This window comes from Mastigoproctus giganteus, chromosome 10 (assembly GCF_048544385.1).
Source record: "Mastigoproctus giganteus isolate SK-2022 chromosome 10, ASM4854438v1, whole genome shotgun sequence".
NCBI lineage: Eukaryota > Metazoa > Arthropoda > Arachnida > Uropygi > Thelyphonidae > Mastigoproctus > Mastigoproctus giganteus.
In genome coordinates, this window is record NC_143584.1 from 41692938 (window position 1) to 41706766 (window position 13829).

Genomic DNA, 13829 nt, shown 5'->3' on the forward strand with positions numbered 1-13829 from the left:
CCTCTGATCATGACATAATGTCGAAAAGAGTTGTCAGCTTCAGGAAGGAAAATCGTTTTGCAATATTTTTGTTAAATTCTTTTAATTAATTTTGTATTTAATTTTTAATTGGTGCAGTTTTTTTGTATCCTATCCTTAGATTGTACCCTAATTTGTAGCAAGAGGGTAACCACTGTTTAAGAATCTGTTGGTTAATATCTGTATTTCAGATTCCGTCGTTGAATATTTATAGGCATTGAGAAACTGATTAAAGATAATAGATCTTTTGTAGGTGAACGGGTGATAGCTGTTATAATGCATACCGGTGTTTGTAGGTTTACGATAGATGTTAAATTAGATTTTATTCGCATCTCAAGTAAGCGTGAAATTTAGAAAATTTAATGACTTAATATCCATATTCTCCCTTTCCACTCTAAAATTGCGTCTAGAAGGAATATTATTAAACGAATGTAAAATGTCTTGGATAGTGCTGCTATTGGTGATAACAAGAACATCATCTAAATATCTCCCATAGTATGTGATACGGGGTAGAAAAGGCATCAAATGTATGCACTCAATCGTTGAGAGATAGACCTCTGCTATTAAGCCGCTCAGGCAATCCCACTGGCAAACCAAAAATTTGTTTATATACTTTGTCTTGAAAGGTGATATAGTTGGCTTCAACTCAAAGTTTAATTAAGTGAAAAACTTCTTTAATAGGAAGCTTCATATAATCAATCGGTATAGAGTTATTATTTAACATATCCCAAAGAATACCTAATGTGTATTCAATGTTTACATTCGTATATAAAGAGGTAACATTTAGTGAGAATAAATTATCATTATCGCCATGTCTACAGTCCTTAAGGTTATTAAATAATGTATTGTAGTTTTTTATCACAAATTGTATTGCCTGTCTAAAAGGTTTTATAATGCTATAGACGTGTGTGGCCAAGGATGAAAATGCTGAGTTTCTGAAGGAAACAATGATATTAAACAGGAGTTAGCCCCCTTGCTACAATAAATCAAATTAGAGTACAAGCTAAGGATAAGGAAAAAACTACACCAACCAACAATAGCAACATCAAAAAATACTTTATTTCTGTCCCATATGTTGAATAGTGGCACAAACAGCTTAACAGATTCTTTAAAGATACTGAATTTAAAATTGTGGCCAGACCAATACGGAAATTATACACTATACTGAACACTCACTCAGTCCTTTCCTCATTCGCAACACAAATAAATGACCTGGTATAAAACATTTCTTGGGGTGATTGCAACTCGTCTTATCTAGGTTCTACACGGTTTCCTCATTTTTTTTTTTTTCTTTTTTGGTAGTTGTTGGCGCATCAGCTTCTGTGGCCATAATGCACCTCCCATGGTTTTTGCAGTACTTTGATCCAAGCCCGAGGTGGGATTCGAACCCACAACCTGTGGGTTGCCAGGCAGGCACTTTACCCACCCGGCTAGTCCAGTCAGCCGGTTTCCTCGTGTAGAACCGAATTTTTGTGTTAATCAACATATGGCCTCAGTTCGTGCTTCTCGTTCAGCAGCATCAGAATTAGCCATTCATGCCATTAATGAAAAACACATTTTTATTCAACGAGACTAAAATACTTAGCGTACAACATAATTATATGAGACTATTAATTGCAGAAACCGTCAAAATTAAATTACACAAGGATTCGGTTAATGTTTGCCGGCCATATCTTATCTCCAATTCGTGGTCTTTTACGTGCACACTCAAAGACAAATAATCCCTAATTAAGATTCATGCTCACTGCTATTCGGTAATTTTCATTCCCATGATCACAACATATGGTCGAAAAGTGTTGTCAGTTTCAGGAAGGAAAATCGTTTTGCATTTTTTTCGTTAAATTCTTTTAATTAATTTTTTTACTTAATTTTTAATTGCGTTCAATTGATTTTTAATTGAATTATATTGTTTTTTTAATTGTTTCCAATTAATTTTTTACTGGAATGTAATATTTTTGATATTTTAATTTAATTTTACTGTAATGTTATATTCATTTTGAGTATTAGTCTTGACACCCTTGGTGATGTACTTTTGATTTCTGGAGAGTATCATATGGAAGTGTTCTAGTTATCACATTGAGGTAAACTTGTCTTATTCTTTTACAAATATTGAGATGAACGTAGAATGGATTGGACATCACAGCTCTGGTGTATACTATCTGAATGTCTTATTATAATGGTGGAATTTTAAATTTCTAGATACTGACTGGAACTTGTGGGCTGGTCATAAGTTGCAGTCAGTGGATTTATTGGATGACTAACATGCTGCTGTTTTCTACGGCAGCACGTTAGAGAGGCAACAAGAGGAATAATACTCTTGACCTGATTACCATCAGTGATTATTCATGCATTAAGAATCTACAGATAAAAGAACTACTAGATGACAGTGATCACAGTGTATTGATTTGGGATTTACTTAAAGATGTAACTATCATCGAGACTAAAGGAAGAGGTTTCTGCTTTTGTAAAGGTGACTACTGTAGTCTCAGACAGTTTTTAAATTCTATACAGTGGGATCAACTGTGAGGTTATCATCAGCAAATTCTAAATGGGAAGCATTAAAGGAATTAATCAGGTATGCTACTAGGCTTTTCATACCAGCTAAGAAATACTCTTCAAGGTCTAAATGGATGTCAGATGAACTGATGAAACTCTTAGCAGAAAGAAAAGTGCATGGATGCATATAAATTATTGGGTGACACAGAGGCCTATGATAGATATAAACTAGTCTATAATCAAGTCACAAAAAAAAAGAGGTCAGGCAAGCGAAGACAGATTACGAGAAAATTTTGGTGAAGGATGCGAAGAAAAACAGCAAAGACTTCTTTACTTAAGTAACACTAGAAAGAAGGGGATGAATCAAATTAGTCCACTTGATGATCCTGCTCAGGTTGAGCAACTGAATGAATATTCTGGATCTACATTCACACAAGGAATTCTTTAGAGAAGGGGATGCCAGAAGTTTATCAAACTCTGACAGGGAGCTAAATGATTTTGTAATAACTGAAAGGAAAGTGGAAGAGAAATTGTTGAATTTAAACATAAGAAAGTAGCCTGGTGGTGGATAAGATAGACCAATTATATTAAGGGAGGCAGAAAAGAATGTAAGTAAACCTTAGCAGCAATAATTATGAGAGACTTCTTATTCAGGGGAGGTTCCTGCAGACTGGAGATGTGCGAGATTTATCCCCAATTCACACAGGGGGGGGGATCAAAGGGTGACACGAGTAATTATAGACCTAGTAATTAGTATAACTCCATTATGTTCCAGGGAAAATAATGGAGTCACTGGTAAAAGAAATAATGCAGGATCATCTAGACAAGGATGCAATTATAATTTAAACATAGATGGGGTTTGTTAAAAGGAAATGTTTTTTAACCAATTTTAATGGAAAATATGATGTGGTCACAAAGGAACTGGATGCAAAAAATAATTTTGATATCATATACTTGAATTTCAGGAAAGTTTTTGATACTGTTGAACATAAAAGACTGCTGCACCAATTGGAGCAGTGTGGCATTAAGGGTGAGTTTCTGCTATGGATAAAGAGAGTAGGAGAAGTTTCTGCTATGTGGTGTCCCCCAGGGTTTGGTTTTGGGCCTACTGCTGTTTTCTATATTTATCAATGATATTGATGAAGGCTTATCAGGATTAATGTACAATTTGCAATTGATAAAGGGTTTTCTCTATTTCGCTGTATAGCTGTTTGGTATCTCATCACGGCCATTAGACTTATAACACAATCCTCCTCTCGGTTTCCTTTTGTTTTCCCAGTGCTTATATCACACCAAACTGACTCAACATTGCACTAGTCACCCATGTTGACTGGATGAATTGTCTTAGATTTAATATGCTTCTTAACTAAGAGTATAACCCCTCCAGTTCTTGTATACATTGTACTCCTCACATTCAAATTCAGCATTGCTTATGTCTGAGTGACACTAAGTCTCTGCTATCTCTACAATGTCTGTATTTTATGACTAGATCAGTACTTCAAATTCATCAAATTTATTTCAAATGCTCCCAGTTAGTGTAGATGCACATATTTATACTCTTAGTTAACCTAACACAGACCATGTATTTACTTTTAAATGATGACCCACAGTAGAGTGTGAATTTCCCAACACCTTACTTTCCAGACTGCTGCATGTTCCAATGCAAGAATCACTTTTACCTCCGTCTGTGGCTCTAGTTATTCTTTTCGTCAGTGCATTTTCCCAAAGCTAGAAGTTTTTCAACCAACCTATCACTGACTGAATAGCATCAGCTAATATTATTGCACCCCTTTAATTTAAGTGTATCCCACTCCTGTAAACAAGCACACAAAATTCTACCCAGCCTTGCACATCCTCTCCAGGGATGAATTCATTTCATTCACACGGCTCTGAACATGTACTCCCTCCTATTGTGTCTGGACAGAATTGCAGACACTTTCAAATTCAATCCTAACTCGCAAATTTTTACCAACATTGTCCTGTACTTGTGAAGTAAGTCATCAGATTTCTTACTTGTTAGTGCCATCATGTACAACATCATCTTTTGTTTCCTTAAAAGAACATATTTGCTCTACAATGTCATATAATTTTGTACTTGGCAGACTTTGTCCTATTTCATCTAGCTATCTTGCACAACTTATTTCTCATTTCCCTGAAAATAGAGTCACCGACAATAACTACCTCCTGTGGAAACAGTTGTTGGAGTGGGATTTACTGGCACAAGGGATGCTATACCAAACTGCACCTGTTACTTTGGAGTATTGGTCAATATATGAAAGGAGATTGGTCTAGAAGTGACTGCATGTGTTAATCATTTTTTGATAAGTGAACAGTTCTGATAAAGTGGCATCATCTCCAAGTATATGGCTTAGTTGCAGAGGTTTTTGTGAATTAAGTAGAGATATGAAACATGTTATTACAGCTGAATGGTAATGTGCACACTCAATTAGAATATGCTTCATGGTAAGTATGCAACTATGATGTGGGAAAAGTGGAGGATCTTCTCCTAGCAGTAAAAATGGGTGTGTTAGATGTGTATGGCCAATTCGTGCTATTGCAAGCACGATCTCTTCCTGCCTGTGGATCCTGTTTTATTTCAAGAAGCTTGTTACCTGTTTCATTATGCCACATTTTAGATCACATCTCAGTACACATCAGCCATATCACTGGTTTGTAGTCAGAAAATGGAACTGAGATGGAATCGAAGCAAGCAGGGTGTTTTGCTGCTTCGTCTACACGCTCGTTTCCTGGAATTCCAACGTGGCTTGGTATCCAGCAAAATGTGACAGTCAGCTTATTTTTATTGAGGTGACATAACTGTGATCTGATTTGTGTGAGAAGTGGATGGCAATTTTGTGATTTATTCTGTAGGGCATTCACAGCACTTAAAGAGTCTCTGTACATGACCTGGGTATTTAGAAGATTGTTAAGGAGATTTAAAGCCATTTTTATTGCATATAGTTCAGCATTAAAAACACTGCTTTCAACTGGTAATTGGACAGAGACAGTATGTACTCTGTCCAGACTGATTACTCCAGCTCCCATGGATATACCAGTTTTGGAGCCATCTGTGTATATCTGAAGACTGTGAGCATTGGCCAATGCATGGTCCGCATGTAACTGTCTAGTGGTTCGATAGGGCGTGTTTTCCCCACTAAAGAAAATAGTTGTCGCAAAGTGGTATATACATTGCCCATGGTATTTGTACTGCATCTGCAGCTTGAAAGATATTTCCAAGATAGATATTTCAATTGAGTTACCTCTTGTATCTGGTTACCAGCAGGTTTGTTTTCGTTGGGTTTATTTCTATATAAGTTTTCCCACTGTGGTTCAAAGAGATATGTCCAGATGGGAGGCTTTGTAATTTGGCTGCATAACTAAGAAGCAATACTTTTCTCCTAAGATGTAGTGGAGGTTCATTTGCATCAATATACAAACTTTGCACTGGGGATGTCTTAAAGGCTCCTAAGGCAATCCTGAGAGCACTATGGTGGACTGGAATGAGCCAAGCCAATGCTGTCTTACGTGCAGAATCGTAAACTGGGGCTCCACAGTCTAGATAAGATCTTATTAAGGTTCAATATAGGTGTAGAAATGTGAAGCGATTGGCTCCCCATGCCATGGAAGAGATAACTTTGAGGATATTCATCTTTTTCATGCACTGAGTTCGTATTTGTCTTATATGTGCCTGAAAGGTAAGTTTAGTGTTAAGTACTAGGCCCGAGGACCAGATATTTTTGCTTAGTGGTATTTTTTTGGTTCCTAATATTAGCTTAGGATCTGGATGGAGCTGATGCTTTTTGCAAAAGTGGATAGCAGGTTGTTTTTGTTGCAGAGAGATGATAGCCATTGTGAAATGCCCATGATTCTATTTTGTTTATCAAGAGCTGCAATTGTTGCTCAAGGAGCGCATGCTTTGTGAGTGATAGAATATAGTAAGGTCATCTGCATATAGGTAGGTGTCAACATTAGCCGGAATATTTTCTGTTGCATTATTTAGCCCAACTGCAAAGATCGTTGCACTTAGAACTGATCCTTGTGGGACTCCTTCTTCTTGGACAACTGCACGGGATAGTGAATTGCAGTAACACATTTGAAAGGTACTGTTTTGGAGAAAGCTCTCTATGATTAGTGGTAGCTGACCCTGGAGTCCTGTGGCATATAGATTTTGAAGTATGTCGTAGTGCCAGGTGGTATTAAAGGTTTTTTTGATATCTAGGCAGATCATGACAAGATGTTCTTTACGGATAAAAGCATTCCATATGTTGGATTCTGCCTTGATGAAAAGGTCTAGAGTTGGCCGATTTTTTTCGAAATCCATACCGATTCTTATTCCGAATGAAATTCTAGATACCATACTAATCGAGCGTGAATCATTTTTTCTAGTGTCTTACCAAGGCAACTGCTAAGAGATACTGGCCAACAGTTTTGTGAATCTGATTGATCCTTTCCAGGTTTAGCAAAGGCTAGACTATTATTGAGTGGTGCCAAGGAAGAGGGTAGTAGCCATCTGAGAATATCCATTTGAAGTATATTAGTAATGAATTCAAAGCTTGCTTGTTTAAGTGTTTAAGCATCATATAGTATATCCCATCAGGCCCTGGTGCTCTATCATCAGGGAGCTCTCTAGTTCAAATAGTGTAAAAGGTCGATTATATGGAGGAGATGTCCTTGTATTGAAGTTCGGCTTATGCTTTTCTGCATTAGCTTTTACCTGTTTAAAGGTAGACTTATATGCTGATGTGGTAGAGATTTGAGAAAAACATTCCACCAGGGCATTTGCAATTTCTATTGGAAAGGAGAAGTCTTTACCTTTCCAACTTATAATGGGCATTGATTTGGGGAAAGATTTACCATTCAGCTTTTTGATTTTATTCCCGATTTTTCTACTGCCTGTATTTTTAGTAATAGTGGAAGCGAACCGAATCCAGGAGTCTTTTTTTGCTTTTTTTCTGCACGTAACAAGCCTTAGCTTTAAGTTTCTTAAAATTATCAGGTTGTTAGTTGTTGGATACTTGCAAAATCAATTCCATGCTTTATTCTTCTCTTTTTTGGCATCAAAAAAGAGAAGAATAAAGTACTATATAATAACGAGCATCATTCCACCAGATATTGACATGTCTGTGAGGACCAACTATGATTTTTGGTATAGCACAGGTTGCAGCTGTTATTATCTGTGCAGTAATGTGGTCAGTAACTTCATCTATGGATTGGTTTTTGATGACTTGATCATCAAAGGAAATTGAATCGGTGAACTTGTTCCAATCTGCCTCTGAAAATTTCCATTTTATGTGGCTGGCTATATGTGTGGTTCTGTTTGTTTGCAATTTGCAAATAATTGAGTAATGGTCACCGTTCAGTGGGTTACTTGAAACTAACCACTGAATGACTGGGAACAGTTTTGGGGAACATATTGATAAGTTTATGGCAGTAGATACTCTGGTGAAAAAGTGAAAATAAGTGTAAGCACCAGTGTTTAATAATGTGAGGTTCTGGCTGAACCTCACATTCACAAGAACTGTTTCAATGAGTTTCCCTCGTTTGTCTATCTGGGGAGATCTCTACATAGTGTGATGCCCATTGAAATCTCCTAGCATAATGAAAGGAGACAGAAGCCGCTTTATAAGATCCTCCAGTTCTTTCGCAGTAACTTCTTTGTTTGGGAAAAGGTATATAGAGACTATGGTTCAAGTAAAATTCAAAACAATACGTACCGCTACAACCACTAATGTGGTCTGCAGAGGGATCTGTTTTGTAGGAACTTTGTTGTCAACAAGTATGGCTATGCCTCCTCTTGTTGATAGTTACTATAGTTTTTAATCACTGGAGTCACCAGTGATTAAAACTGGTGCGGGGTTAGATTGGTTTCTTGCAACCAAGGCTTATTGGACTGTGCTTTTTGATTAGGTGATAAATATCAAAAACATTGCTTCATAGACCTATACAGTTCCACTGTATAATATTCTGCATTATTTAGTTTTAGAGATTGTGTATGGTTCTGTCTGCTTTTTATATCCAGCCTGCTTGTATCATTCTAGTTTCATATTTTCTTTTTTTGGGAAGTTAGGGCACCCAATGTCTATATCATCTTCTGCATGTAAAGCTAAGATTGTTTCATCCTGCAGGGTACTAGCATCAATGTCCATATTTCCTGAGCATGGCTGGTCTGCAATATTTGGGGCTGATGCTTTCAATTTAACAGTTTCTGGCAGAGTAGCAGTTGCAGGTGTTTGTTTGTTTGTTTGTTATTTGATTTTTAGGAGCATTAGCAACTAAGGCCATATTGCTCCGGGATATGCAGTGGTCATTCCCTGAACTTTCCGCATCTTCCGTATTTGGTGGTGACGGGCTGGAACCCCGGTCTAATCAAGAAGCGTGTGCTACGCACTGCTGCTGCTGCTGCTCCTTCCCACCTGGCTACGGAGTGGCCTCAGTTGCAGGTGGTGGGACTGTTAGCGGAGTAATGCTAGCACATTGTTCTGTAGGTGTCTGCTGTGGGGGCAATAGCACTGACTGAGCTCAATCGGCAATTGAGATGGATGGAGGTACTGTGACTGCTGTTTGTGTTGCAGCTGAATGATATTTTTTGGTTGTTGCAGCATATGTAATTTTTGGCATGCTGAGCATAATTTTCTTCCTAGCTTTCTGGTAGGTGACCTTTTGTTCAACTTTGTATTTCTGAATCTCTTTTCCTACCCTCCAAAGTTCACATGCTTTTGAGTACGCTGGCCTTTACAATTTGGGCATTGTGGCGTTTCTGCACTGCAGTCCGTTTATGGATGAGCTTTGCAGCAGCAGTTCAGGCAGATGGTATCCCTCAACATACTGTTTGCAAGTGTCCAAATTTTTGACACTTGAAGCATCTAATTGGGTTGGGAATGTAAGGTCACATGTGGCAATTCAGGTATCCAGCTTTGACACATGATGGTAAGGTTGGTGTACTAAATGTGAGAATAATGTTCCTAGTGGGAACAAGTTCACCATCTTTTTTAATCATTATCTGCTTTGCTTGAACTAGCTTTTGATCTTGTAGTTCTTCCACTATCTCATCTTCAGTGACATTCATCAGGTCCCACTCTGCTATTACTCCTTTGTAACTATTTAATGCAGCATGAGGAGTGACCTGTACAGGTATTCCACCAAAAGTTGACAATTTCAGTAGAGCCTGAGAATGCTAATGCTTAGCTGTTTCGACTAGCAGATCTCCAGATTGGAGTCTTTTCACCATTTTCAGTGAACCAGCAACACTTTTCAAACATTTCTGGATTAGAAATGGTGAAAGCGCACTTGCAGGTTTGGCAGAAAGAGAATGTAATATGAGGAATGTTGGATATTCCTGCTGATTCTCATTTTTGTGTAGTCTCTTAGATTGTGATTCGTCATGTTTGGTTTCATTTAGGTTGTGACATGAGCATCTAGGCTCATCAAGTGCTGGTTAGTTGTCACAATCCATGGTTGCTCCTTTTAGCCCCGGAGTATAACTTTTCCTCTAGGTTACTGGCCCCGTCACGTGGAGGCAGGAGCGGTGCCACCAGTGACCAAGCGATTAGAGATTAGTGTGTTATGTAGGTTAGTTCCATATACAAAAAGAAGAAAGGTACCTTTCCTTTCTTTTTGAAAAGCTTACTTCTTCATTTTGAAGAGCAGAAAATAAACAACTTAGTAAATAAACACTTGAAATTTCTCTGAAAACTATTAATTCTAGAGAAGGCATTTTGAAATTCGCTTTTATCACTCGCCTAGCACCTGTGGTCTGTGGAAACAGTGCATTCTGTTTTGGGGATTGCCACTGAGTTGCCTGATGAACAAGCGTGAGCTTTGGCATTGGGTTGGAAAGCTGAGAGCTTGGAGGCCCCACATTTTCCTTTGAGGGCATCTACCCTAGTCTTAAACTCCCATAAATGCCCATCAGAGTTCTGAATTGATACCCGATTTCTTCACACTTTGCACCGTGTATATACACACAAACACACACACACACACACAAAGGTATCCTCCTTGGCTATATCAAGTCTTGTTCCAGAAAGATCGGCAAACATTTCGCAATCTACACATTTAGTTAAGCCACGATTCATAAAAGAATCCTGCCCTTTCAGTCCTCCCCCTAGTGGCAGAACTCCCACTACTTTTTCTATTCTTTTGCTGCCCTAGTCTGGGGCATGATTTCCATTTAAATACAATATAATTTTTTAACAAGGAAAATTCATCAATTTAATTGATTAATTGACAATACGACACTAAGTAATAGATTCCTAAATGCAGCAATACATATTAACCTATCAAGTTGTTGTTATACTTTATGCTATACCGTTACATTTGCAGAGTTTTAAATTAGTTATATCCTTACTAAAAGTAAACTGTCTTAGTTAAAAACAAAAAATATATATGTCAAAGTATGTGATTAGAACTTTTCAGATACTTATTTATCACAATTAAAACCCTACTATTCCACTGCACTACTAGTTATGCTATGATATTTGTACCAAAACACCGAAAAAAATAGATCTACGAATAATCAACTGTTTTAAGCTTTAAACTCTGGTGCTGTTGATGTCTTTATAAAATTTTCAGCTTTGTCCTTAATTACAGGACCTGAAATAGACTTTCAGAATCAGCTTGGTTAAACCACTGCTTCATGACATTTTGAATGTTGGGCATTAGCATGATGAGGGTGCTTTTGCTTAAGTCCATTTTGCTATTCAAAGAAAACCTCAGAATTTTTTAGCTTTTCTTCCCTTACTTTCCATCCTTTGATGGTTGATTCATTTATGCAAAGATCCTTAGCTATTTGTGTTTGGCTTCTCGATTTTATGCAAACCAACATAGAAATCTTTTTCAGAAGTGTAAATTGCTTTCTCTCCCCCATGTTGCTAATGAGGGTAAAGCACAATTTCAAAAGAGATGAAAATTAAAGTTTTGCGCATGCGAGAGAGAGAGAGAGAGAGAGAGAGAGAGAGAGAGAGAGAGAACTAGAAATACTTTTCGCTTGATTTTGAAAGGGCATTATAGGATCAGGCAGGATCTACTTTAAAACTTTCATTTTTATATATCAAGTTTTCCACTTTTTTAAACACTATCATTTTTGCAGAATATGTATAGGAATGTATATAAATGTATATAAATTTTTACACAAAAAATATATAAATGATCAAATATGCAACTTTCAATCACCAACAACCACGAACTGATATGATGCTAATGAGAAAGAGGGTATCATGATGTTACATGCTATTCATTCGTGTGCATAACTTTGAAGTGGTTGGGTGTGTGTGTGTGTGTGTGTGTGTGTGTGTGTGTGTGTGTGTGTGTGTGTGTGTGTGTACAACTTGAAATGCACAATGTAAGATGGTGTGTTAGCAGGACATGCTATATATCCAAAAAAGTAAAATAAGAACAGATATTAAATGTGAGCAAGCAGACAGCTACTATATTATAATTACATAAAAAAAAAAAAAAAAAAAAAAAAAAAAAACTGTGAATGTTCTGCAAGAGATTGTCGATTTCTTCACTGAGTGTTCTACAAAGTTACTTTTTTTGATGGTTTTAAGGCTATTGTTGAATTCCCACCTCACTGTTTCTTGGGAATGATCTGAAATATTATAGCAAAAGCTAGTTTATTATTTATCAAATGATCATGTGTTAAACTTGATGGCTTAAAATGCTTCCTTTAAATTACTGAATACCAAAATTATACTGCATACCTGCTTTTAATAGATTATGGCAGCCTTGTTTATCTAAAGTAAGTAGCCACAGAGGTACAACTTGATTCACTTTCTCCACAGTATTCAGGTCAGACCACAATTTGGAGGCTTGCCTAACAAAAAAAAAAAAAAGAAAAAACAAATAAAACAATTGGGAAATAGAACTATAAAAGAGAATGGATATGCTATTGCAACGTGACATTACTGTCAACTTTTTTAAACTCACTAGGTTTTCATGTTGTTTTTGTATTTCTTTCCAAGTTTTTTTTTTCTTAATATAACATTCTAGTTTCAGTCTTTTAATTACCTCAAAGAAAATATAAAAACATTTGACTTTGCCTTATTTTTAACAGCTATTCACATGAAGATACTGATCTTTGCAAAAACAAAAAATAATACTTCGATAATAAATTTATTGGGCAAAATAATTAAGTATCTGCTGATTCAGTGCAGGCATGAGACTTTTAGAGGGTCTCTCCTTGCAGAAGATGATAGTGACTGAAATGTGTATATGTCCTGTTCTTAACCCTGTTAGAATACTTCAATATGTCTGTTCTGCTGTAGACTGGGTTTCCATGGCTGAAGGGTACTTTTTATTTGTTTTAACTTGTTAGATCCTACCACCACTGCTATTACCAGTGGCTTATCCTACTGTTGTTAATAATTTTTTTGTAGTCCAGGAAAGGGATATGCTGTGGTGCAGAGTTATCACTATTGGCTTCTTTTGCAGCTTTATCTGCTTGTACATTTCTGTATATTCCAACATGATTTGGAATCCAGCAAAATGCAATGTTTTTACCTTTCCAAAGGAGTTTTGTTATTTGATAATGAATCTGCTCTTGTAGCAGATGATTTGTGAAACCGGTACTTTCTTCGGCTATCACAAAGCGGAGGAGTTTGTAAAAATTATATTGTTTGAGGAACCTGAGTGTTCAATTTTGTCTCAAGCTAATGTAATAGCTTTCAGTTTTTGTGACCAAAGTATGAGAGCAGCTGTCTACTTTTCTGTCTGCAAAGTAGACAGTTGCTTCCACGTGAAAATGTACAGGCACTCCCTGTTATTTGGTTTTTTTTTTAGGAGCATTAGCAACTAAGGCCATATTACTCCGGGATATGCGGTTGTCATTTCCTGACCTTTCCGCATCCTCCGTATTTGGTGGTGACGGGCTCGAACCCCGGTCTAATCAAGAAGCGTGTGCTACGCACTGCTGCTCCTTCCCACCTGGCTACGGAGGCGACAGGCACTCCCTGACTTATGTAATACTCAACTTTCATAAATTCAAATATTTCAAAATGTAAGAGCAATGAAGCTCAGTTTTTCCTACTTTAAGAACTCTTTTTAAATATAAGATCGATTTCATACCTTTATTGTAGGAAATCTTGACCCGACGCTCACATCAAACTAATCCGATTAATGTAATATAAAATCTTTAGGTATTAAAATCTCTAAAACCACGAACATATCCCTATTAAAGGATTGTTGAATTATATGATATATAAAAAACTAAATTTGTCTTCAATTCACATAGTCTGCCAACTGCTATCAAGAAAGAGCTAAGCACAGCTGATGCACATCAACTTACCCCAAACTAAACCCATTAGCATTGATAGACC

General features: G+C 36.9%; 1 protein-coding gene across 3 annotated transcripts in view; it reads right to left on the minus strand.

The window, feature by feature from the left end:
* LOC150078999 (uncharacterized protein KIAA2013 homolog) overlaps positions 1 to 13829 on the minus strand; it is a 349674-nt gene that overhangs the window by 56915 nt on the left and 278930 nt on the right. For all 3 annotated transcript variants that reach the window (XM_090382754.1, XM_090382753.1, XM_090382752.1), the window contains exon 13: positions 12216 to 12328. In XM_090382754.1, coding sequence (XP_090238880.1) covers positions 12216 to 12328 — 113 coding nt within the window. The remainder of the gene's footprint in view (positions 1 to 12215; positions 12329 to 13829) is intronic.